Here is a 23,546-nt window from a genome sequence, read left to right as displayed (position 1 = left end):
AATATGTTAACCAACATTTATGTCAACACTTTACACTTAGCTCTGATAAGCAGTCAGGTGGGTTGACATTGGGCTTTACTGGCCCAGAGCAGAAAACATGTACAGTTACTGTAAAGATTCCAGAAAACAGTGCTCCATTTATACGATCTGGCTAACTTCCCACAATGGAAAAATGCTGCTGGAAAAGAAGAATGGAAAAAAGAATGTTTGTGTTAAGTTCCTGCTGGAGTTGAATGAATGATCTTAATTTATTCCAGTAGAGTTAAAGTGAATAGATTTACATGTGCTGTAAAACATTGCACATATTCCTTGATTTCACTTTTTCCCCCCTGAAAAATATCAAATATATGCTGTATTTAAAATGCATATGGGTAGATGACATTAAATACTTTTTGGAAGTTGACATAAGTGTGTTTTATTATTATTCACAATTCAAGTTTTTCTAAATATTATAGAATTTGTTTTTATTTGTGTGTTTTCCGTTGTTATTTTAAAGGTTTTTTCTATTTTAGTTTTTTCAGTACATCAAGTACTAAAACAACTTATTTTATTTCAGTTAACAAAATGTATTTAAACATGGTTTTTGTTTTAGCTTAAACAATTCAAATTCTAATTATTAAAATAAATAAATAAATAAATATATATACCGTGTGTGTGTGTATATATATATATATATATATATATATATATATATATATATTACTTATACTGGAGTATTAATACTTCTACTTATAATTATTATCTATGACCTCATAAATTAGACAGACTATATGGAATATTTGCAGCATTTAAAACTTGTGTAGTGAAGTGAAGTCAAAATAGTGCTTAAAATAGTGGAAAAATAGTGGTATAAATTTTTTACTTAATAACTTAGTGTTGATGTAAAGAAAACATATGGACACATATGCATCAACTACCCATATACTTACTGTATTAAATGTTTATTTTAGAGTAAACCTATGAAATTATTTAAATTCTTACAATCACAGCGCAAATACAGTTTACATATAAAAAACAGTTTGGCTTGAGTGACAATAGCAAAAACTCTTAAAATAAATATAAATGCTGAAATATTACTCTTTGGATGTCAGTGACAGTCTCCTTTTCACAGTTTTTCTTTTTTTTTTATGTTCACCACTTGTAAAAGTTAGAAATTGTCCATGGGACCTGTGTTTGAGGCTTCTGCTAGATGTCAAGATCATCCGGCCGGGCCCGATTGCTCGCTCGACTACTGGGTCGAGGTTCAAGCTCTTTGAGCAGCAGATCCTTCCCCAGAGTCACTTTCTCTGTATATGGAAAACGCCGAGTGTGACCCAGCTGGTTCTGTTCTGTACTGTAATTAGTCCAGTTCTGCTCATGAGCCTGCTTGTCGTAATTGTCAGAGGAGTTGGATTTATCGCCCATATCTAGGTTATAGCCCAGATTAGGGACGGGGGCCGAGCAGTCGTTGTAATACCCATATCTGGACGGGTTCCTTGGGCAGGTCTTGATATTACAGGCGCTTTCAAAGTTTTTCTCCGACTCTTTGAAACGGTCCTTCATCCTCTTGAAAATCACATAAAAAAACTCAAAGACATTGAGGGCCAGAGAGACCAGAGAAACGACCAACATAAAGATGATGAAAACCGTCTTCTCAGTGGGACGAGACAAAAAGCAGTCTACTTTATGTGGACAAGGGAACCTTTGACACGTATAAACAGTTGACAGCTTGAATCCATAAAGGTGCCACTGAATCAACAGGAAAACAACTTCAAATATGGACTTTAACACGATGCTCAGTATATATGTGTAAAATATCCCTCCTCTCATTTTGATCTTCCCGTGATTTTCCAGGCCGTACTTGAACTTTTTCATTTCAATTTTCCTCAACAGCACATCCACATCTTCTCCTTTGCTCTGGATGTCTTTTAATTTTTCCTCCTTTTTATTTAATTTCTCCTCCTTCTGCATAAGGAACACGACATGGCTGAGGTACAGGAGGGTCGGCATGGACACAAATATGATCTGCAACACCCAGAAGCGCACATGGGAGATGGGGAAAGACTTGTCGTAGCACACGTTCTCACAGCCGGGTTGCAGCGTGTTGCACTTGAATGCCGACTGCTCGTCTCCCCAGGCGGACTCCACCGCCGTCCCCAACACCAGGATCCGGAAGATGAAGAGGACGGAGAGCCAGACTTTGCCTCCTGCCGTGGAGTACGCCTGGACCTTGTCAAGAAGTTTCCCCAGTGCGCTCCAGTCACCCATGATGAAAGATGTTCTGGATTAGACAGGAGATAACCAACCTTCAAGCTGACACAGAGAATAAATTCAGTGAGTATTATAAACACAGATGAACCCCCAGTGTTAAACATATCCAAGTGGTCTCCTCGCTCTCCATATTGCTGCCAAATACAATAACATAAGTCCTTGGCACTTCTTCTGAAATGTTCCTGGGTCAGTCCCCGCTCTGAAAGAATGCTTTAGGGATTTCTGACTTTTCAATATATATTTAAAAAATATTTTTTAACTTTTGTAAAATTCAGAACAACACGTAAATAGGCTAAAACTCAAGTACTAAAGGATAAAATATTTTTTTAAATATGTATATACATACAGAGTATTCTTTTTTAATCACAAAACACAGTATTTCTGGAAAACAAACTTCTGAGGCTATCCTATATCAGATTTAATCTAGCCTACTAAAATATTTTTAAACTAGCCTATATACTATCCAGATCCAGACTTTAAACAAACGAACTAAATGACGTTATTTCATAACACCATGTATAAATACACAAATACAGGCCTATGCAGTTTGTATCATACCAACTTTTAAGTTTTATCATATTTCCAATACATGTTGACTAAATGCTATGTTGTAGGCCTATAGTATGTTTCTTACCTGGAAAGTCGTTAAAACCGCCAAACTTCTTGACAATTACGATAACTATTTGTAACATTTCAATGACAAAACTCTCAAAAATAAGCAAGTTTCGCTATAAAATGAGTTTTCTTAGGGCGAAAGTTTCCTTATCCCATCCGTCGAAGGGACTTAGTCAGAAGGGGAAAGTTAAACGTCCGCTGACTCAAACGTATGGACTTCCAGAACTTCTCCATCTCCGTTATATTTTTTGGGAGGAAATGTCTTGGAACGAGGGAGTGCAATGAAAGTGGGAAATACCGCCATCTGCTGTAGAATCAGCAGCATGCCACAGACGCAACCCGGCCTTCAAAACACTGGGGAATGTTCCAGTTCATCTGTCTCCATGACGACAGTAGATTCGAAAGATTCTCTTGGAACGAACGAATGAAACATTCTGGGCAGATCAGTTCTTCAGTTACATTTTGTAAAATAAGTTTAAGTAATTAGTAAATTCATGTAAACACTGCATTTACATTGTCAATTTATATAACAATTTATGCTTAAAAAGTTCAATTAATATAGCAGTGTAATTTATAGAATATATAAATGCTAATCACATTTGCATTTAAAAAAAAAAAACGTGTTCTATCTTTTTTCAGTGAACAATCAACTTCAAAAAATTAAATTTTAGAATGAATCACAACCAGGGTCGGCTCTAGCCCTTTGGTTGCCCTAGGCGAGATTGAGTTTTGCGCCTCCAAGGCTGTATCCTGTATCCCTGGTCTCAGTGGTCTGTGTTTCACTGCAGGGGCGTAGACAGTGGCGGACTGGGACAGTAAATCAGGCCGGGAATTTGACTCCACCCCAGGCCACCTCTGTTGCTGCAGTCATCACCACCCAATTCATGTGTCCACCAGACTGCTTAACTTTTTGGCTCTTTCAGTTGTTTGAATTGGGTTATACTTAAAAAATAAATCACAATTCTTAGTCTGTGGATGGGCAAAATAATCAAATTAAGTATCAAGAAGTATCAAGGCATTCACTGTCTCTATCATCTTTCATTAATCCCTCTCTCTCTCACTCTGCACATTGAGTTTCTCTGCAATATGAAATAAGCACTTTCAATAATCTATATGAATTATGCAGCCATCAAATGAATGTTCCAATGATCACAGTCCTACTACTGATAACCTTATAAATGATAAAAGCACATATTTTTATGAGTAAAAAAAAAAAAAAAAAAAGAGTACAGCCATGTTTAGTTTTGCTTATAGCTAAAACTTTACCTGAAGGTTCCTGCTTGTGACTCAAAAGCTGAACTGTCCACCCTCACTTGTTCAACAGCAGGAGTACTAGCAGCACTAGTGCTACTGTTGCTTCCTTCATCACCTTCAAAATAAATAAGCATTGTACACTAGGCTACATAAATGGAAAATCCATTTCTGGTCAATTAATTTTTGTTGGCACAAAAAAAAATACTGTATCTTCATATGTAAAACAGTGTGCTAGTTTGTCATTAAGATGCTCTTTTAAAACATCTATCATTATATACATGTTATATAACATGTTAATAGATTTTATATTGTAAGTCGCTTTGAATGAAAGCGTCCGTCTGCCAAATGATTATGTAAATATTACGGTGGAACAGTTCAACTTTTTCACCGCTTGGTTTGTTTCACGGTTTTAGAGTCACGGTTTCGGTATAGTTGTATGTGCTATGTTTATGGAAAAACTATACTTTCAAAAAATATATATATTATCATATTTGTGACGAGTGGGGCGGGGCCGAGGGATGTGGGAACACGAGCGAGGCCGGTGGAGTGATTGCGAAATCAGCGACACCTGCGACCCACCACCGGTCTTGAGTCCCACAGAGGAGATGGAAGGATATAAAACTGAAGCGACGACAGTGAAGGACGAGAGAGGACATTTATTTTATGTTTTGGTTTTATTTTGTGCGCATCAGTCGTCCGTGAGGGGCTGGTGCGCTGTTTTGTGTTTATTTTGTAATTAAAGTTTCATTTGATTGTCCGCCGGTTCCCACCTCCTTCTTCCCTACGATTATTAAGGTTTTATCATTACAATATTATTAAGAATATTCTATCTACAAGCAACAGCACAAATAAATACAATAGAGTAAAGATACAAATAAAAGAAACTGACTTCCAGGTTTTTTTTTAGGTAGGTCTTGCATTAGTTTTTAGGTACAGAAATTAAAGTAATCAAATGTAAAACAACATTGCATTTTGGACTATAAATTAAAGATTGTTCTTTATTAAAGTAAAAAAGCTTTTTAATCAAGAGCAGTGAGTGATTTCTCGGTTGTTGCTGTTCGATTAATATAAAGACTGTCACTTTAAGAGAATGCATGGATTCAGTGTTCCTATTAGTACTGAACAAGAGTGAATGATTTGTAGAGGTATTTTTCATCGCTGTTGTTGTAATGTCTGGGAATCCAGAATGCCCATGAATCAACAGAAACATATATGTTTGAACCCTGTTTGTTTTACGTGTTATTTATAGTAAACCATATTACAGATGCTTTGTCAGATTATGTTGAACAGCGGTCCCAGCGCGACCTGCTCCCTTACTGGCGAACATGGCTGGGATTTTGCAGCAATTTGCTGTGTCTGTGGCCAGGGCTTTTCTCCTTTTTATATGTTCCGTCTCTGCTCCTCCTTTGCGCTTACGCTCCATTTTTTTAAGCGATTTTCTAAGATAAAGCCTGCCTCTGGATGTAGCCAATTAGGCAGTGCTTCGCTGATGTTTGGTCATGTGGTGGTGTCATTTTCGCTCCGCGATCGCCTGATTCATAAATCCGTCAATTAATTCGCAGTTACATACCACGTCAGCCTGATCGACTGCACAGCGGAAGCCGGCAGGCCAGAATGACCGTCAGGCCACCGGGAAATTTCCCGGTGCTCCCGATGGCCAGTCCGCCCCCGGGCGTAGATTACGTGGGGGACGCGGGGGACGTGTCCCCTCCACTTTTAATATCATGGAAATTTGTTCCCCGCACTTTTTCAGTCAAATGTGTTCGCATAGAGGTTTTCAAGAGCTGGTATGAATAAATATAGATTTAAACTCAAGGAGACAAGATAGTCTGCGCATGACCTGATGTTTTATTCTGCGCTAAACTCTACTGCAGTGTGTTTCATTCATACTCGACGCCAGAGGGCGCTCTCGCGTAGAAAGTCATACCAGGAAACTCCTAATATGGGCAACAGCGTCCAGCTATCACTGTATGAAAACAGACGATTGCGACAACATATTGTTTTTCAAGTCATCTCCAGCAGGTGATAAATAAAGTATATGAACAATGCAGTTCTAATTGACATAGCATTTATAACACTATAGAAACTATTCTGCCTTATTACGTGATAAAAAAGTGTTTGTAGTATATAAAAAAAAATCATTATTATTTGTCATTGCCCAGCAGTTATATATTTCTAAGCCAATTAAAAGCTAGAAATTATAGAAAAATTAAAGTTGCCTATAGTATCCACTACCAGTCAAGTCTCTTCTGTTCACAAAGCCTGTATTTATTTGATCCAAAGTACAGCAAAACAGTAAAATTGTGAAATATTTTTACTAGACTATTTAAAATAACTGTTTTCTATTTGAATATATTTCAAAATGTAATTTATTGAGATTTTAAAGCTGATTTTTAGAATCATTACTCCAATCACACGATCCTTCAGAAATCATGTTGATATTATGATTTGCTACTCCAAAAAACAAAACAAAAAACACATATTATGATAATGTTGAAAACAGCTGAGTAGAATTTTTTCAGGTTTCTTTGATGAATAGAAAGTTCAGAATAACAACATTTATCTGAAATAGAAATATTTTTTAAAATGATGTCTTTATCATCCCTTTTGATCAATTTAAAGAATCCTTGCTAAATAAAAGTATTCATTTCTATAATTTATTTTCCAAAAAATAAAAAATATAGCCTACTGACTCTAAGCTTCTGAATGATACACTCTATAATGTTGCACAGGCTTTTTATTTCACATAAATGCTGATCTTTGAATAAATTAAATTTTGTGTATTCAAATAGAAAAGTTATTTTAAATAGTAAAAAATAGTTCACAATATTACTGTTTTTGCTGTACTTTGGATCAAATAAATGCAGGCTTGGTGAGCAGAAGAGACTTCTTTAAAAACATTAAAATCTTACTGTTCAAAAACTGTTGACTGATAGGCTGTATAGATTATAGAAATGTCATGTACGTTTTATATTATATTGTATTGTACTGTTAATATATATAAAATTATTTAATTATTTTTATTTTTTCTGTCCCCCTCACTTCTGAAAAGATGGCTATGCCCCTGTTTCACTGGGACCTGGAATGCTGTGGCCCCTTCACTTGCAACAGCCAGATCAGTGGTGTTAAATTGTAACCATGTAGGTTATCAGTGAAGTTACGTTTGCTAGTAATACATACAGTGCTTAATTTTTAAATTGCGAGGTACCGGAACAAAGCGGGGCAATGTCACGGTTGGTAAACCGTGATCTCTGGGTTTTGCACTTTGTGGTGAAGTCTGTGTGTTTCGAGTCTGCACTGATTAGTTTGTGGGCGTCTCCGTTAATTGTCATCAGCAGCAGCTGTCACTCATTACTCATTCCCTATATATTGGTTTGTCTCACGTCTTATGTTTGTGAGAACATTGTTTAATGTCGCTTCCCCTGTTTGTTGGCTTTAGTGTTGTTTGCGTTTGGATGTCCCTGTTTTCCCCGGAACCTCATCCACTATCCGCCCTTCCTCTTCTCCAGCGGGGGCGGGATTCTTTTTTCTCTGTGACCTTGCATTGATTATCGAGAGCTGAACAACATCACGATAAAGAACACCTATCCATTACCACTCATGTCTTCAGCTTTCGAGAGGTTGCAGGGAGCATCCGTATTCACAAAATTGGATTTACGTAATGCCTATCATTTGGCCCGCTTTAGGAAGGGGGATGAATGGAAAACCGCCTTTAACACCCCTAGAGGGCACTTTGAATACTTGGTGATGCCGTTCGGGCTCTCCAACTCGCCCGGGGTTTTCCAAGCACTCGTTAATGACGTGTTGAGAGATATGGTAGAACAGTTTATATATGTTTACCTGGATGACATACTGATTTTTTCTTCATCTCTCCAGGAACACGTTCAACACGTCAGACGAGTGCTCCAGAGGTTACTTGAGAATGGGCTTTTTGTCAAGGCGGAGAAATGCGTATTCCATGCACAGTCTGTTCCCTTCCTAGGGTATATCGTCTCATCCGAGGGAATACGTATGGACCCTGACAAGATTATGGCTGTTATAGATTGGCCATCTCCAGATTCCCGTAAGGCCCTACAGCGGTTTCTGGGGTTCGCCAATTTCTATTGGCGTTTCATTCGCAATTTCAGCCAACTAGCCTCACCTCTGACAGCCTTGACCTCTCCCAGTACTCCGTCCAGGTGGTCAGACGCAGCTGAGGCTGCGTTCACTAACCTCAAAAGCCACTTCGTTTTGGCTCCCATCCTTGTGGCCCCTGATCCCACACGGCAGTTCGTGGTGGAGGTCGACGCGTCAGAGGTGGGGGTAGGAGCAGTGTTGTCCCAACGTGCTGTTTGGACGATAAGGTACATCCTTGCGGTTTTTTTTCTCATCGATTATCTCCTGCTGAACGTAATTATGACATTGGCAATAGAGAGTTGTTGGCCGTCAAATTAGCGTTAGAGGAGTGGCGGCACTGGCTGGAAGGTTCAGGGGTACCTTTCATTGTTTGGACCGATCATAAGAATTTAGAGTACATTAGAACTGCCAAAAGACTCAATTCCAGGCAGGCTCGGTGGGCACTTTTTTTCGGTCACTTTGAGTTTACTTTATCGTACCGCCCAGGTTCCAAAAATGTCAAACCCGATTCTTTATCACGTCTTTTTGATCCCTCCGCCCGCCTGGTGACTCCCGAGTGTATTTTACCTGAGAAATGAGTGGTCTCAGCACTCATATGGGAGGTCGAGTCGAAGGTCAAGACGGCCTTACAAGGGGTAATGCCTCCGTCCGGTTGTCCACCGAACCGTTTATTTGTGCCGGAGGAGTTAAGGTCCGAAGTCGTCCAGTGGGGTCATTGTTCTAATGTAGCTTGTCACCCAGGGATAAGTCGAACTAATGGGTTGGTTAAACAATGATTCTGGTGGCCACGTATGGCTCGTGACGTCCGCGATTTTGTTTTGGCTTGCTCAGTTTGCGCCAGTGGTAAGTCATCTAACCGGCCTCCTGATGGGCTTCTTCAAACGGATGGGCTTCTTCAACTTCTTCAACAGGATTCCAGTACCTGGTGGACTGGGAAGGTTACGGTCCGGAGGAGAGAAGTTGGGTACCTGCTAGGGACATACTGGATCACTCCCTTATTGATGACTACAATCAGCAGGTAGGCCCTTCTGGGAACTCCAAGGGGAGTTCTTAGAGGGGGGGGGGGGGTACTGTCACGGTTGGTAAACCGTGATCTCTGGGTTCTGCACTTTGTGGTGAAGTCTGTGTGTTTCGCATTTCACACAATTAATGTCGCTTCCCCTGTTTGTTGGCTTTAGTGTTGTTTGCGTTTGGATGTCCGTGTTTTCCCCAGAACCTCATCCACTCTCCGCACTTTCACTCAGCCACAAAGACTTACCTTCGGCTCTATTCCCCGCAGTTCCTGTGCCATCCTCTCCTGCTGCCTTCTCACTGTCATCATCCGGATTCCTCACCACCTCACCACCATCTTGGAGTGTTGTCTTCCCAGCCTTGTCTTTGTACTCTTGTTTGTTTATTTACTTTTATTAAATTGTCTAACTCGCTATTGTTTCCAGTCCTTCCTTCACCCCACCGTCACAGGCAACGGATCCGGCATGCAATTACAGCAGGGAGAGCACTCACGCAATCACATTGGTGGTCCAGTTTAAGTGATTAAGAGCGTGCATCATTTGCTTTTATAGGGTCTGTAAGGTCATGAATAACATAGAAATGCCATGCGATTTTAAAACAACAATTTCCAGGCCTAAAAACTTTTCTGAGGGGGACTATGTGTCGCATGGTTTTAATAAATCTCGCAGCTTTCAAGTTTAGAATGAGGGAAATTCCTGTATTTATTCAACATAACTTCTAGGTTTGAATAATAAAATAAATCCACACAAAGTCTAAATCAGTCATAACTCTCTCAGAGCGCGCTTCTCATCAGCGCATCAGTGACCTGCACGCTGAGATACAAGACTCACTCGCATTTCAGGACAGCTGACAAAACTATCACTTGACTAATCGGGTCATTGTGGGATTGTCACAAAAATGTATAATAATTTGCACACCTTTTTATGTGCCATTATCACCTTTTACAGGTCAGGATATAACGGTTATGTTTTTTTTTTTCTCATGATATAAACGATAAGCACTTATGCACAGGATATTTTAAACGTACAAAAGTATATTAGCTAGATGGCAAAAAAACTACTTCTCCAGTCTTTAAACACACAAAAAAATAGCCTTTACAGACATAGTGTTTGAGTAAAGAAATGCTGTACTATTCAAGCAGTTATTTGTTTACCCTTGCTTTGGGAATAAGCGGAGATCTGTCTCCTCCAGGTTGTGTGCGCGCGTCAATCTGAGTGGAAGCACGTGAAGTGACGAGGTTTCGCAAGAGCTTGAGGATCCAGTGGCATTACGAAGATTTACAAGCTCCATTAAATACTTATCATTGGTTAAATATTTCTAAAACCCTGTGATTTAAAATAATAATAACGAATTATAATAGAGATATGAATTTTGGATAGTTTTTCACGGCACATATCTCTGTCTGCCATACTGAAACGCCACCCCTGGAGGAGGGGGATCCGCCAAAATGAGGTGGCGGATCGGATTTCGGAGGTGCCGTATCCGGATCCGGATCAGGCTTGTTCCGGCATAAATTAAACCCTGGGTTTATTAGACCGCTTAATTTTCTTCATCAACTGCGCACTTGCCTAACGTAACGCCTATAGCAATCGCCAGCCCTGATCACAACAATCACATTTCTTAAAATACATATATCAATTTATGCATGGATAAATTATTTAATATGATTAAGCACGATTGACTATTCCATATACTGTATACAGTCAATGGTTAATATTCATATCTGATGTTCAAACTAAGTTCTCAACATATTATTTAATATACTCTTTGTATTGTTGCAGAAAATATCCTTTTTTGTTAAGAGAATGCCTGAAAGAAGAAAATGAGTTGGTAATAGAATATGCTTGGTTTGTTTTGGGAACCATCAACTGTTTTTCTTTTGCAACTAAACATCTGAGACTCAGGAGAGTCATTTCCTCGGGGTCATGAAGGACCTCAGAGGAAGCTCTCCCTCGACCCAACTGTTTGGATTAACATTCTTTTCCATATTTGAATTTCCTCATCCATCGAATCCATATAATCTACTTTCTTGTCATAGCTTTGTCCTGCAGGTTAAAAGAGACCCTGTTAATGGAATGGCTTCAAGAAACTTTCCTTCAGTTTTTAGATCAGGACTCTAAATATAGATTAGGTACAAAATACAGCTCCAATGTAAAAATGGATTTGTTACCTATTCCTAAACTGAGGCTTGTCTGGATACTTGTCTGGATAGAGGTAGGTCTTCACATAACTGAAGATAGACAGACAGACAGGCAGGCAGGCAGGCAGACAGACAGACAGATAGATAGATAGGAGTTTGCATCACTGCAAACTCCACAAAGCCCTGTACTTCAACATTCCCAAAATCCCCTGCATCGCTATACACACTCAGCAGTACCAGTGTGCCTATGGGGGAGGGAGAGGAACATGGATAAATCTCTGGAACACCATCTTTTTACATTTTGGACTTTTATTGCCTTGTACTTGGATAGGAAATTGAATGATGACAGGAAAGGGTGGGAGAGAGAGGGGAATATGGGATTGGGAAATGACACAGTCTGTACTTGAACCTGCGCCCCACTGGAGAACAACAGCCCTTATGTGACATAAGCACATGCTGGACAGCAAAACTTAGCAACATTCTATGAAATTATGTAATGCAGATAATTTTATACTATTTTAGGGTTATTTAAATGTTTTTTTAATTGATTAGATTATTTTTGGGATGTTTAATATGCAGAAACATCAGTTGATGTACTTAAAATGCTAAGGCTTTATGATGTTTTTCAAACAAGCCAGCATTGGCTAAACCATTTATTTGGGGCCGGAACTACTTATAATAAACTGTTTATAAGGTAATTGACAAGTTTGGACAAGCAATGGCAAACTAGCCTTTAAACATCTTAAAAATACAAAGTAGAAATGGAAAAGGTCCAGCTCACATCAGTCAGAGACAGGACGCTAGCCAAATAGTCTTTTCTGCTAGAGAGATCTGACTCGTAGCTGGACAATAAATGTATTATCATCATCTGAATCAACACCTTCATCCTATGACATTCTGTAGAAAACATTATAAACAAAAATAGCAAAGGAAAACATAAGCTAACATTTAACAATCAGGGGCTCGTTCTGCGTATGTCGCTAACTCAGTTAGCTGGATTTGATTGTTGACGATTTGGCATGATCTTGGATTGTTTGGTTCTTCGAAGCTCATTCCGGAGTTGCTGTCATAGCAACAGGTGCGCAATCTTAAACCTGCTCGCGAGCAGGCTTATTTCATGTAAACAGGATTAGACTGCGGCTCATAAACGGAGATGATACGGGAAGTCCAGCGCGATTCTGATATATATATATATATATATATATATATATATATATATATATATATAATTTTTTTTCTTTTTTTTTCTCAGGACTCTTGAGATTGTCGTTTACATTATTAATTTGTTGGAAAGGCACATTTATTTTCGACTTGTCGGAGTCGGCCTTTAACTACAGAACAAACTGTACCCTAAGATTATTTGCGAGTGGCTTTTTCCTTTATAGCCTACTATTGGAGATGCGGAGAACTTGATTGAAAGTGCTGTCTGTCGTGCCATTCGGAGTTTGCCTGGTGCTTTTAGGTTTAAAAAACAGTTTTAGTTTTTTTTGGTGACATTTCCAAGCCACTTTAGACCCAAAGTTGTAAAGCAGTTTTTTAAGCAGTTTTTTATTTTTTTATTTATTAGACGACTATACTATTTATTAGACTATTTAAATATTTTTTTAATGAAGATCATGCAATCATGGCCATGCTGATTACAGTATATGTCACTCAGGCTTATGCTAGACTATAGACTGCCATCAAGGCCTCAATGAAGGGGATTATGTGAACAGAAAGGGGGTTCACAATGTAAATGTGCAGCCCAATTACTATTGTGATTCTTAATATTCCAGATTAATAATATTATATCAAATAAAAAAAGGCAGTTGACAAATTTTCCATATCACAAATGTGAAAGCAAATGGCCAAGATCTATGCATGACTTAAGAATTTGCAGAGATTCACATTTATGCACATTATTTGAAAAGTGGTAAGGAAAGTTCCACAATTAAATATCGAGCTATATTACACTTATGCTGATCCTAACAGAACTGCATTATTTCATAGGTGATTATGACATGTTCCTGCCTGCAGACAGGGGTTTTATGACCCCATTCCCTGACCCAAACCAGTTGCAGCTCCAGGACAAGGGCACACAATGAGATTAACTTTGGCTATCTAAAGGGAAGATTTCAGTGTCTGAAAAGTCTGAGGGTTGCACACCTGACAGGGCCTGTGACATTGTTGCATGTGCCATATTACACAACATTGCCAAAAAAAACACTTTTCATTAAATGTTTAATAAAAGACAAATATGCTTAGTTCCTTGAGTTTTTTTTCAATTGTTCTTTGTAAAGAAAAGCCAGTGGTCAAGTGCCTGCCACAAGAGATATTAGACACATGCCTCATGCAACAAATAAAAAGGAAAAGTTGGCTATACACTGCCCACCTGTAGGCCTATGTCTCCTCTGTCTGTGCAGACTATTCTGTAGGCCTTTCTGTAGATGTGGAATCCGGCAACTTATACTGCAGCCATAAAGCATACAAGTATAAATTAAGTAAAGTTATTATGCACTTGCAGGTAGGCTAGTTCCTCCATATGACAGTTATCTGAGAGGGTTTATTCACTGTCCAGTGCAATGGAAACAAATAGACATTACAAAGTCTTATACTTTCTTTCCTTTGGAAAGTTAGAAAATGTCCACTTAAGTTAACAAGTGTTGGTGTATTATGTAAAAGTGCACAAAAGAGGAAAACACAATGTCATTACAATGAACTACACTTGGGAAAAATGTGATCAATAACTCTTTTTGAACTCTTCTTCAATAAATAGTTTTACATTAACATAAGTTTATCAGTTTTCATTTTCACAAGTCAAAGCAATTCATCATTACTCAAGATTTAACAGTTGAAATGACTATACAGCCTTAATTTAATGCAGCAAAATATTTTACAGTGTAGGCTACTAAGATCTTTTCTATTTTTTCAGCCTTTTTCTTGGTTGCTATTATAAACAGACAACCATTTATTTAACAGTGCCTTTTATAGAAGAGAAGAGACTATAATATAACAAAAAAATACCATGTAGAATATTTTGTACTTCACTTTTATTTGTTCCCATGTTCTAGTGTGGTGACTCTGACATTACAATGAACAAAATAATTATGCAATTATTAAAATACAAAAATATAGGCTAATAAGTGATAAAAAACATATAACATGGCCACTTCTAACGGATTTAAATTGTCTGCTACTTTTTGCCAGCCCTCTCTCCTGGCTTTTGCAGACTTTGAGGTGTTCCCTGGCGTTTTGATTAAACATTAAAATTCCGAATAAACTTCGACTATCTTGCTCTGCTGAGGAGAAAAACTGTGCGCGCTCTTTGGCCACGCTGAGCAGCCAATAGCAGCGTTGCTGATCAATGTTTCTACTATCGATACATATCCCCTTTTAAGCAAGCGCGTGAACGCGCAGTTATCTCAGATAACTCAATCCAGCGATACTAATCATGAACAACAGGTGTGTTCGAAGAACTCAATTAGCTGGATTATGATTAGCACGATGAAATCATCTTGGATGTGTCATTTGATCTCGGATGTAATAAGCAACGTACGAAGAACGAGCCCCAGGACACTACTCTGATCAATACTGCAAACTGCAGTGGAGGATAAAAGGAATGATGAAATGATATTTCAAGTGCTGCAACAGTACAAATTACATTACCAGGAAGAACAGTAGCCCGCCTCCCAAGCATCTGCAGTGTAGGTGTCGGAAAGTCTTTTATTTCCTGTCATTTTATTTTGAAACTGTAGTGATGTCATTTCCTTTCCGAGCGCATCACATCCTCATTCCCGACTCTGCATTCTGTGGGATGGTGGCTCGCGTGTGCGTAACCTAATCGAAAACCAGAAAGAGAAAGAGATGGAATTGGCGCAAAGCTGTACAAAGCTGTACACCTCAGCCCTCCAGGCTCTCCAAGATAAATATGGGCAACCGCGTCAGCTCGTGCAGATTGAGCTGGGTGCCATCTTAAACTCACCTCACGTAAGATCTGGAGATCCAGAGGCATTTGACAACTTTGCCCTATCAGTACAAGGTCTAGTTGTCATGCTCCGTTCCCTCGAGGGTACGAACTGCGATGCGGCTCCCACGTCAACAGGCTGCTCAGCAAACTGCCTACTAACTATCGAGACACATTTGTGGAGTACAGCATAAACCGAGGCATCCTGAGGACCGGCACTGATCAGACCTACACGCTTGAAGACTTCTCTGTTTGGCTTCAGTTAAAGTCACAAGCAAAGCGCATTTCATCTCGAGCAGCTCTGATGTTCCAAGACCAGCCTAAGCCAGTTAAGGGCCAAAGGAAATCCCATGGTCCTTCATCCAACGTGTTTTACAGCACTGAGAGTCAAGCTAAGGTAGCCCCTCCAGATCCTGCACGCAGCACAAAGTCACCCAAAGGTAAACCCAGTGTGAAGCCTTACTGCCCGTCCGTGAGCATTAGCTTATGCCCCAAATTCAAAATGCTAACCCCATCAGAGATTTCCGCCTGGATTAAAGACAGAGGCTGTTGGAGGTGTGGCAGGAACCATAAACCTGAGGCATGTACTTTTAAGAAGCCTTGTCAAGTGTGCAAACAGCAACACCTGACCGTGCTCCACGAAGTGTGTTCCCAAGAGGCTAAGAAAGTGTTAATGGTCAGTGCTGCTCCCGACACCATATACGTTGACCGTCCTAGTCGTCTGCAGAGAGTCATGTTGAAGCTAGTTAAGGTGCGCCTGTACAATGCCGAGCACTCTCTGGAAGGTTTCGCTATTCTGGACGACGGATCAGAGAGAACCCTCATCCTTCCCTCAGCAGTCCAGCATCTCCATTTAGCTAGGCAGAAGTGTATGGAGTAACAAGGTATGCTACTCCACTACTGAGGCGCAAAGCAAGCCTCACGCTCTGGGCTCCAAAGCACACATTGCTCCCACAGCTACGGAGCACAGAACGCCGTCTAGCCAAAGATACTGCTCTAGCCAACACCTACTCTCTGACCACGACACTCAGGTCTGATATAGACAACTGGGACAGTCTTCTCAAGGCTACCCATGAGAGCCTTCACAGGGCGGCTGATGACCAGAGCAGTCCCACCATGACAGCAGCTGACGTCCAAACAGTAGAGCTACATGTCCTCAGACAAGCCCAGAGTGAGTCCTTCCCTGAAGAAGTGGAATCTCTTGCTGCTGGTAAAAGTCCATCTCGAGACTGAGTCGCCTGCTCATGCTTGCTCCAGAGTATGATGAAGCTGTTGGCCTGGTGAGAGTGGGAGGTAGACTACGCAGAGCAGAAGATCTTGACCCAGATGCGAAGCATCCTATCATCCTTGATCCCAAATCTTATGTCACGAAGCTGCTCATTAAGAAATATGATAATGAACTGCTACATCCTGGTCCCAAGCGGGTTTTCGGCGAGATGAGGAGAAGATATTGGATCCTCCGGGGAAGAGAGTCCATCAAGCGTCATCAGCACGGCTGTGTTGAATGTCAGAAATGGCGCGCTACTCCAGTGGTCCCTCGGATGGCAGAAGTACCCACTGCCAGACTCCGCTTATACAAGCCACCTTTCTGGTCGACTGGAGTCGATTGTTTCGGTCCCTACAATGTCAAGGTGGGCCGGCGCACAGAAAAGCGGTGGAGTCTGATTTTCAAGTGCATGACGACGAGCTGTGTGCATCTTGACCTATTGGAGAGCATAGACACTAATGCTTTCCTGATGTCTCTCCGCCGCTTCATCGCCCGCCGCGGAAAGCCATTTGAGATTCTGGCTGACAAAGGAACCAACTTCCGAGGTGGAGCTGCGGAGCTGCAAGCCAGTTTTGCCACTTTAGAAGTTCCTCTTCAAGAACAGCTGGCCAGACAGCAAATCGAGTTCCGTTTCAACCCCACTGGCTCTCCACACTTTGGGGGAACGTGGGAACGAGAGATCAAGTCGATTAAGTCAGCTCTCCAAGTCATCCTTCAGGACCACACCGCCGCTGAACCTGTGCTGCAGACTGTGCTGATTGAAGTGGAGGGAATACTCAATGCTAAACCGTTTGGTACCTCTCCTCCGATGCTGCGGATCCGGATCCCGTCACACCAAATCTACTGTTGATGGGACGCCATGACGCATCACTCCCACAGGCTGTCTATGCATCTAGTGACCTTCTCAGCAGAAGAAGATGGCACCACAGCCAGATCCTGGCGGACCATTTCTGGTCCAACTTTATCCGTCGCCATCTCCCGGACCTTCAGAAGCGGTCGAAGTGGCACAAGGACACAGACAATCTGACTGCTGGCCAGGTGGTGATGGTGGTTGATTCGCAGCTCCCCAGAGCTCAGTGGCCCATCGGGAGAGTGGTGAAGACCTGTACCGGTTTGGATGGACGAGTCAGGGCAGCTGGAGTTAAGATTAAGGGACAGACCTACCTACAGCCAGTCGTGCGCCTTGTGCGGCTGCCAGCCTGGGAGGATGAAGATGACGCCAACTGAGTAGACTTTCCTTTGGGATTCAAATATATTGCTAAATTTGGGGGCGGCTATGTCGGAAAGTCTTTTATTTCCTGTAATTTAATTTTGAAACTGTAGTGATGTCATTTCCTTTCCGAGCGCATCACATCCTCATTCCCGACTCCGCATTCTGTGGGATGGTGGCTCGCGTGTGCGTAACCTTATCGAAAACCACACACACACACACACACGCACACACACACACACACACACACACACACACACACACACACATGCACACACACATATATATACCTATTTGTACACCAATGCTTGTACCCAAACTACAATATTAAAATTTGCTGGAATAATTTCTCTGTGCCCTTCTCTCTGACCGGAGCCCTGTCAAAGGAAACTGTCAGACCAGTATTATCCCCTTCAGAGTGTCCCACTCTATCACAGTAGGAATGAGTTTTAGATGTGGATTCCTCAAGTAAAGCCTCTAGATCTGACACGCCATGTTTTTGTCCTAAAGTCAAATGTATTTTTTTCACTTCAAGCTAACATGGTGAATCAGCTTCTAATATTAGATCTCATAATCATTTATCTTTCATTTTCTGTTGGATCTGGAGATCCAGATGGCATTAGGACTATTGTGAGAACCGTATCATAGTCTCCTGCTTTGGTTTCAAAGCAGTGATCTGTGATCTTCTGCAGGATGGGTGGTCGTGCCTTTTGAGCACTGGCCTGAAGTACTATATCTGACCTCATCCTCTGCTCAGTTGTTCTCCTAAACTTTAATCTCTGGAGAACCTTGACCCAGCCCAGCATGATCTTCACTTTTAGGTTTAGCTGGTTGAATTGGTTTAACAAAAGTTGTCGTAATGTTTAATTTCAAAATGCACTCCAACATTTACAGTGTGCACTAATTTCCCATCATCTGTCACTGAAAGGTAGTCTTGGCTTAATTCTGCTAAAACTTGAGTTGCTCAGTTCGGATCATTTGATGACTTTATTTTTTATTTATCTTCATGAGGATCAGGATATCTTTGCACAGTTTTGTCACTGACACTTGGTTTTGAAGGTGGTGATGACATTTTAATATCTTCCACTACACTTATATCCGCTGTTTTATTGTGCAACATCTCATATCTTTAGGGGATTTCTTTTCCATTTCCACTGGTCGGTCATTGCCAGAATCACTGGAAGAATCTTTCCCCAGCAGAGTGTCGGAAGGAAATTCATGAGAATCCATTTCAATCCCCCCTTTTAATGACTAACTTTGGAATGCTTTTTCAGCAGAGGAATGCTTATTGATTTGTTTTCCTGTCTGAACTTGCCTCATCATTAAGAATATCTCTGGATACATTCATTCTGTTATCATGCTCATCAGTCTGAGGGACCCAGTTTATCGCTCCCAGACTCTCCAAACGTACATTCAACTGAACACTGCTGACTGTACCATCTTGGAAAGCATTAATAGACTCATTACCCTCCTCTGAACCTTCGAGATCTGAGTGTCCAGTCACTGGCGAAAACTAAGTCTGTGGTTGATTCTGAAACTCAGTTGATGAACATCTTTCTAAGAAAACATCTTGGTTAAATTATTTAGGTTCAGCTTAAGATACAGTTAGAAATTATGTTTGATTCATGAAATTTAAAGATGGAGGCTCTGTGTTTGGACTTGATGGTCCTGATGGCTTCTATAAGGTCTTTGTATTTTCGACATGTGATTTTACCTCTTTGTGTTTAGGTTCAACACTATTGATTTCATCATGCATAGGTTTCACTGCATTCAGTTTGAGGGAGATCTTTACCCATTTCTCTTCAAACAGTTGCTCTCTCTGTAGTGCTGGAGGAAGTGAATTTTTCGCCTTGGCTCTGGATTTGTTGCATGTTTTGTGGAGCCTCTTTCAGGTTTAGTGTCTTGAACTGCACTTAAGAAGGGAAAAACAGATATTTTTCAGTCATCAGAGAGCTCTTTGGGTTGTGCTTCTGATGAACTGCATTGTGGGTCAGGGCAATTGAGTTCTGCTCGTAGTTTTTCTTTTCTTCCAACCACTCTTGGAGCAGATGATGCCTCTGTAAACAAAGATCATTTGTACTGAAAAGTATGACCAAAACATCACCAAATTGAACTCATATATACACTAATGTTCAAAAGTTTGGGGTCAGCAGTTTTTTTTGTTTGTTTGTTTTTTAAGAAAGATGCATTCATTTAATAAAACAACAATCCTAAAAATTATAAGTTTCCACAAAATATTAAGTAGCACAACTGTTTTCAACACTGAAAATAATAAGAAATGTTTCTTGAGCATCAGCTCAGTATATCAGAATGATTTTTATGGATGATATGACACTGAAGATTGGCATAATGGCTGCTGAAAATTGAGTTTTGTCACAGGATAAAAATGACATAATAGCATTACAATTTAAACTGTTTTCTATTATGCCGTATTACTGTTTATACTGTATTTTTTGTCAAAAAAAAAATGCAGTATCTGTGATCATAAGAGTCAAATTTAAAAATATCAAATAAAACAATCTTCCCAACCCCAGATTTGTAATTTGTAATAATGTAATTTACAAAGCATAACATGATTTTCTAACATTCTACATATTTAAAGAAAAACTAAATATAATATATAATATGACAAACCTCTTTACTAAGCACTGGATGAATTAATCTAGGGTCATTTTATGGATTACAGTGGGGGAAAAAAAATATATACACAATATTACACACATATTGAAAAATGTACATATTTAAAATCAGTTCAGTGCTGTAAAAAAAAGGCCATTACTTTCTTCATGCTCTTTGTTCTCGTCTAGTGTATCATTAAGGAATGGAAAACAAACAGAAAATGTAATCAGTTCTGACATACTCAAAACTGCTTGATTCAAATCTAGATGCACCTAGTTTATATTCACATAACAGTGAAATGAAGTTTTAGTTACAGTAGAGAAGGGCAATGCAGGACATAATCAGGGCACAGTTTGTTGTATATATGACTCAGTTAGAAAGCAAAAAGTTTGAAATTACCAGACAGTTGTGGTGTGGGTACTCAAAGATAACAGCATCATCTCAATAAGGATGGCATGAACTCCTGCATACTTGCTGTTTTCTTCCGTCTCATGGAGAACCTCACCACTGCTGTGACATCTGTCTGCTGCCCGTATTGTTTGACCCTGAGCTCTTCAAACCACTCACCTGTCAAAGTCTTCAACTGTAGAAAGTCAGCGACTGACTGCCTCAGTTTCCTGATATGTCATAAAAGCACAAACAGGGCTACACATACAGATTCACAATTTAGAATACATTGGCCAAAGACATTGGAAAATGTGCAGAATTCCTTATAACTTAAACATTGCTCCCACGCCCAAAAATGAAAATAGTCATATTTAGGAAAAATTTATAAGCTGTTTAGCATATGCTTTGGTTCACTAGTTAGGATTCACTAGAAAGTATGCTTTAAGTTAACCCATGTGAAAATACATTCATAAAATACATTCTTTTTATTTGGAAAAATAAATTTATATAGTCATGGACTTTGGAACAACTTGAGGGTGAGAAACGATGACAGAATTTATATTTTTGGATGAACTATCCTTTTATGTACAGTAAGCAGCACACTTAACCCTCAGAGGTGCCTGTAGCAAAAGCAGAACACATGGTATTTTCACTAAATATGGGTCAACAGATGCTCACACTTGGTTTATCATAACAACAAGCTTAAGTATGGCAGCAACATATTTACAAATTTAATGTGTCACCATGCCAAATGCCTACTGACACCATTGTTGACTGTTTTGGATCAAATTTAGCAGTTTTCAAGTATTTTAACTGTAATAGTTTGGTCAAATACCAGCATGTTTAAATATATAAAAGCCAACACTTCAATTAATAAATGAATTTATTTGTAACATATATAAATAATTTTAAGTTAAATTAAAATACATAAAACCTTTAAAAAAATACATTCCATTAAATTGTATTCTAAATAATTAAATAACCTGTAACTTCCTTAAAAACTTTTATGAGGAAAACCGGGAAAACAGTGCTTGGTAACTAAGCATTCGTACTTGTATAAAACAGCTCACCGTGAACTTACAGACTGCAGTGTAGGTCGAACAACCATTTCTTACCTGAGTCTTCCCCTCTCCAGTCGTTTTAAATCTTCATCTCTCAGGAGCACTTGACGGATGGCTGCCCTTTCCTCAGCAGACAAAAAGCTCATGTCAGTCAATTCCATTGCACGTTTTGATTGTTTCATCCTGGTCAATAAAACCAAGCGCTTTTTAGCAGCCGAGAACTTTTCCCCATGGTACACAGCCTGCAAACCACCGTGTTCAATCTTCATGAATCCTCACATGCTGACCTCAGTTCTGTCGGAGATGTTCGACTGACTGAGGAAGAAAGATGCTCCACTTTTAACGTGCTTGTAACAGTCATTCACATTCACACGGTGTAAAACATTTTTTTAAAAGCACGACGTGACGTCATCTGTCAACCTTCAGCTTGAGTTAATGTTTCACTAACATTGAGTTAATTTCGTGAACCACAACAAATATAGGTAAAAATTTATGTTTTTAGTAATAATATTTGCATAGACTGTACATCGTTTATTGCACATACAACATCTGTATTAACACTTTTCTTACATTGCTGCTGTTCATACTGTACATATAACCCTATATTTGCATTCCTATTTATATTCTGTAGGCTACATACTCTGTTTAATATTGTATATTGCAACTCCACTGTACATACTATAAGTTATAGCTTCACTTGCTATAAAACACTATATTCTTGCACTTCTGGTTGATGCTAACTGCATTTTATTTGCTCATTACTTGCACTCTGCATAATGACAAAAAAGTTTAATCTAATGTAATTTTATGATTAATTATTTATATTATTGCATGTTAATATTCAGTAAAAATGTATAATATATTTTGTGGTTATTATTGTTATAAACCCTGCATATATTTTAATAGTAAATCATGATCATGAGTGCCACTAAAAAAGGCACATAAAACTTACAGAAAATAACATTGAAATGTATTCATAAAATCCATTAATATGAGTTAAAAATAAAAATATCATCCTCATCCAGACATAAAACTATTAAGCAATGAACTGTTTGTGCTGGAAGTCTTCAAATTCAAGACTTAAAATTCACGTTCCATCATGATTTTCTGTTGTTAAAAAAAAAAAAAATAATAGAGAAAATAAGAGGAAGAATGGTTGAATAATACCAATTGTCAAGAAAGATGACAAGATTATATCATCTTTGATAATGTTTCTGGTTTCCTGTTATTTGGTTTTGTTTGAGTCTTCAAACGGGAGATGAGAAAACATTAATGTTCACTTTGATTTTGGAGGGCATCTTGTGAAGACAACCAATAATTTCAGAGTTCAGAGTTTAAAATGTATGTCTCCAGGATCCTTTAGGTTTGCATTAGCAGTTGACTTTGGCGTGTTGCTGAAAGCACAGTGTTGACCCATATGTCTTGTAAACATTTCCTGAATATCACACAGGTAATAAGAACTTTTTTCTTATTTGAAATGGGTTGGTTGTAGTAAACATCAGTAAAAACATATCGTTCAAACACCAATAGATGGCAGTAAATACTCAACAAAACTACATAGGGTGGTTGAGGCTTGAGGTTTCGTTGATAAATTGGAGGTATGTTGATCAGATCATTCTCTCCCTCTCTTTCTCTCTCTCTCTCTCTCTGGGTGTGTGTGTGTGAAAAATTAT

At 39.3% G+C, this 23,546-nt stretch overlaps 2 protein-coding genes across 3 annotated transcripts; both read right to left on the bottom strand.

The window, feature by feature from the left end:
- Positions 1 to 937: 937 nt before the first annotated feature.
- LOC132111405 (gap junction alpha-1 protein-like) lies at positions 938 to 3,460 on the bottom strand. Its single transcript, XM_059518674.1, has 2 exons — positions 2,885 to 3,460; positions 938 to 2,292 (listed from the first exon to the last, which is right to left on the bottom strand). The coding sequence occupies exon 2, from the start codon at positions 2,245 to 2,247 to the stop codon at positions 1,186 to 1,188; it is 1,062 nt and encodes a 353-aa protein (XP_059374657.1). The 5' UTR covers positions 2,248 to 2,292; positions 2,885 to 3,460; the 3' UTR covers positions 938 to 1,185.
- Positions 3,461 to 10,903: 7,443 nt separating this feature from the next.
- Positions 10,904 to 22,364, bottom strand: LOC132112016 (synaptotagmin-like protein 1). 2 transcript variants are annotated; one of them, XR_009424867.1, is made up of 3 exons: positions 21,928 to 22,364; positions 19,599 to 19,863; positions 10,904 to 11,291 (listed from the first exon to the last, which is right to left on the bottom strand). XR_009424867.1 is itself a non-coding variant. In XM_059519614.1 (2 exons), exons 1-2 carry the CDS (start codon positions 22,140 to 22,142, stop codon positions 20,862 to 20,864), a joined length of 396 nt encoding a protein of 131 aa, XP_059375597.1. In that variant the 5' UTR covers positions 22,143 to 22,364; the 3' UTR covers positions 20,764 to 20,861. The 2 variants fall into 2 exon arrangements, 1 of the variants encoding a protein (XP_059375597.1); XM_059519614.1 differs by lacking the exons at positions 10,904 to 11,291; positions 19,599 to 19,863 and adding an exon at positions 20,764 to 21,042.
- Positions 22,365 to 23,546: the final 1,182 nt, after the last annotated feature.

The sequence above is a fragment of the Carassius carassius genome, chromosome 31 (assembly GCF_963082965.1).
Source record: "Carassius carassius chromosome 31, fCarCar2.1, whole genome shotgun sequence".
NCBI classification, from domain to species: Eukaryota; Metazoa; Chordata; class Actinopteri; order Cypriniformes; family Cyprinidae; genus Carassius; species Carassius carassius.
The sequence above is the reverse complement of the archived record's forward strand: the minus strand, read 5'-3'. Positions and strand labels throughout refer to the sequence as shown.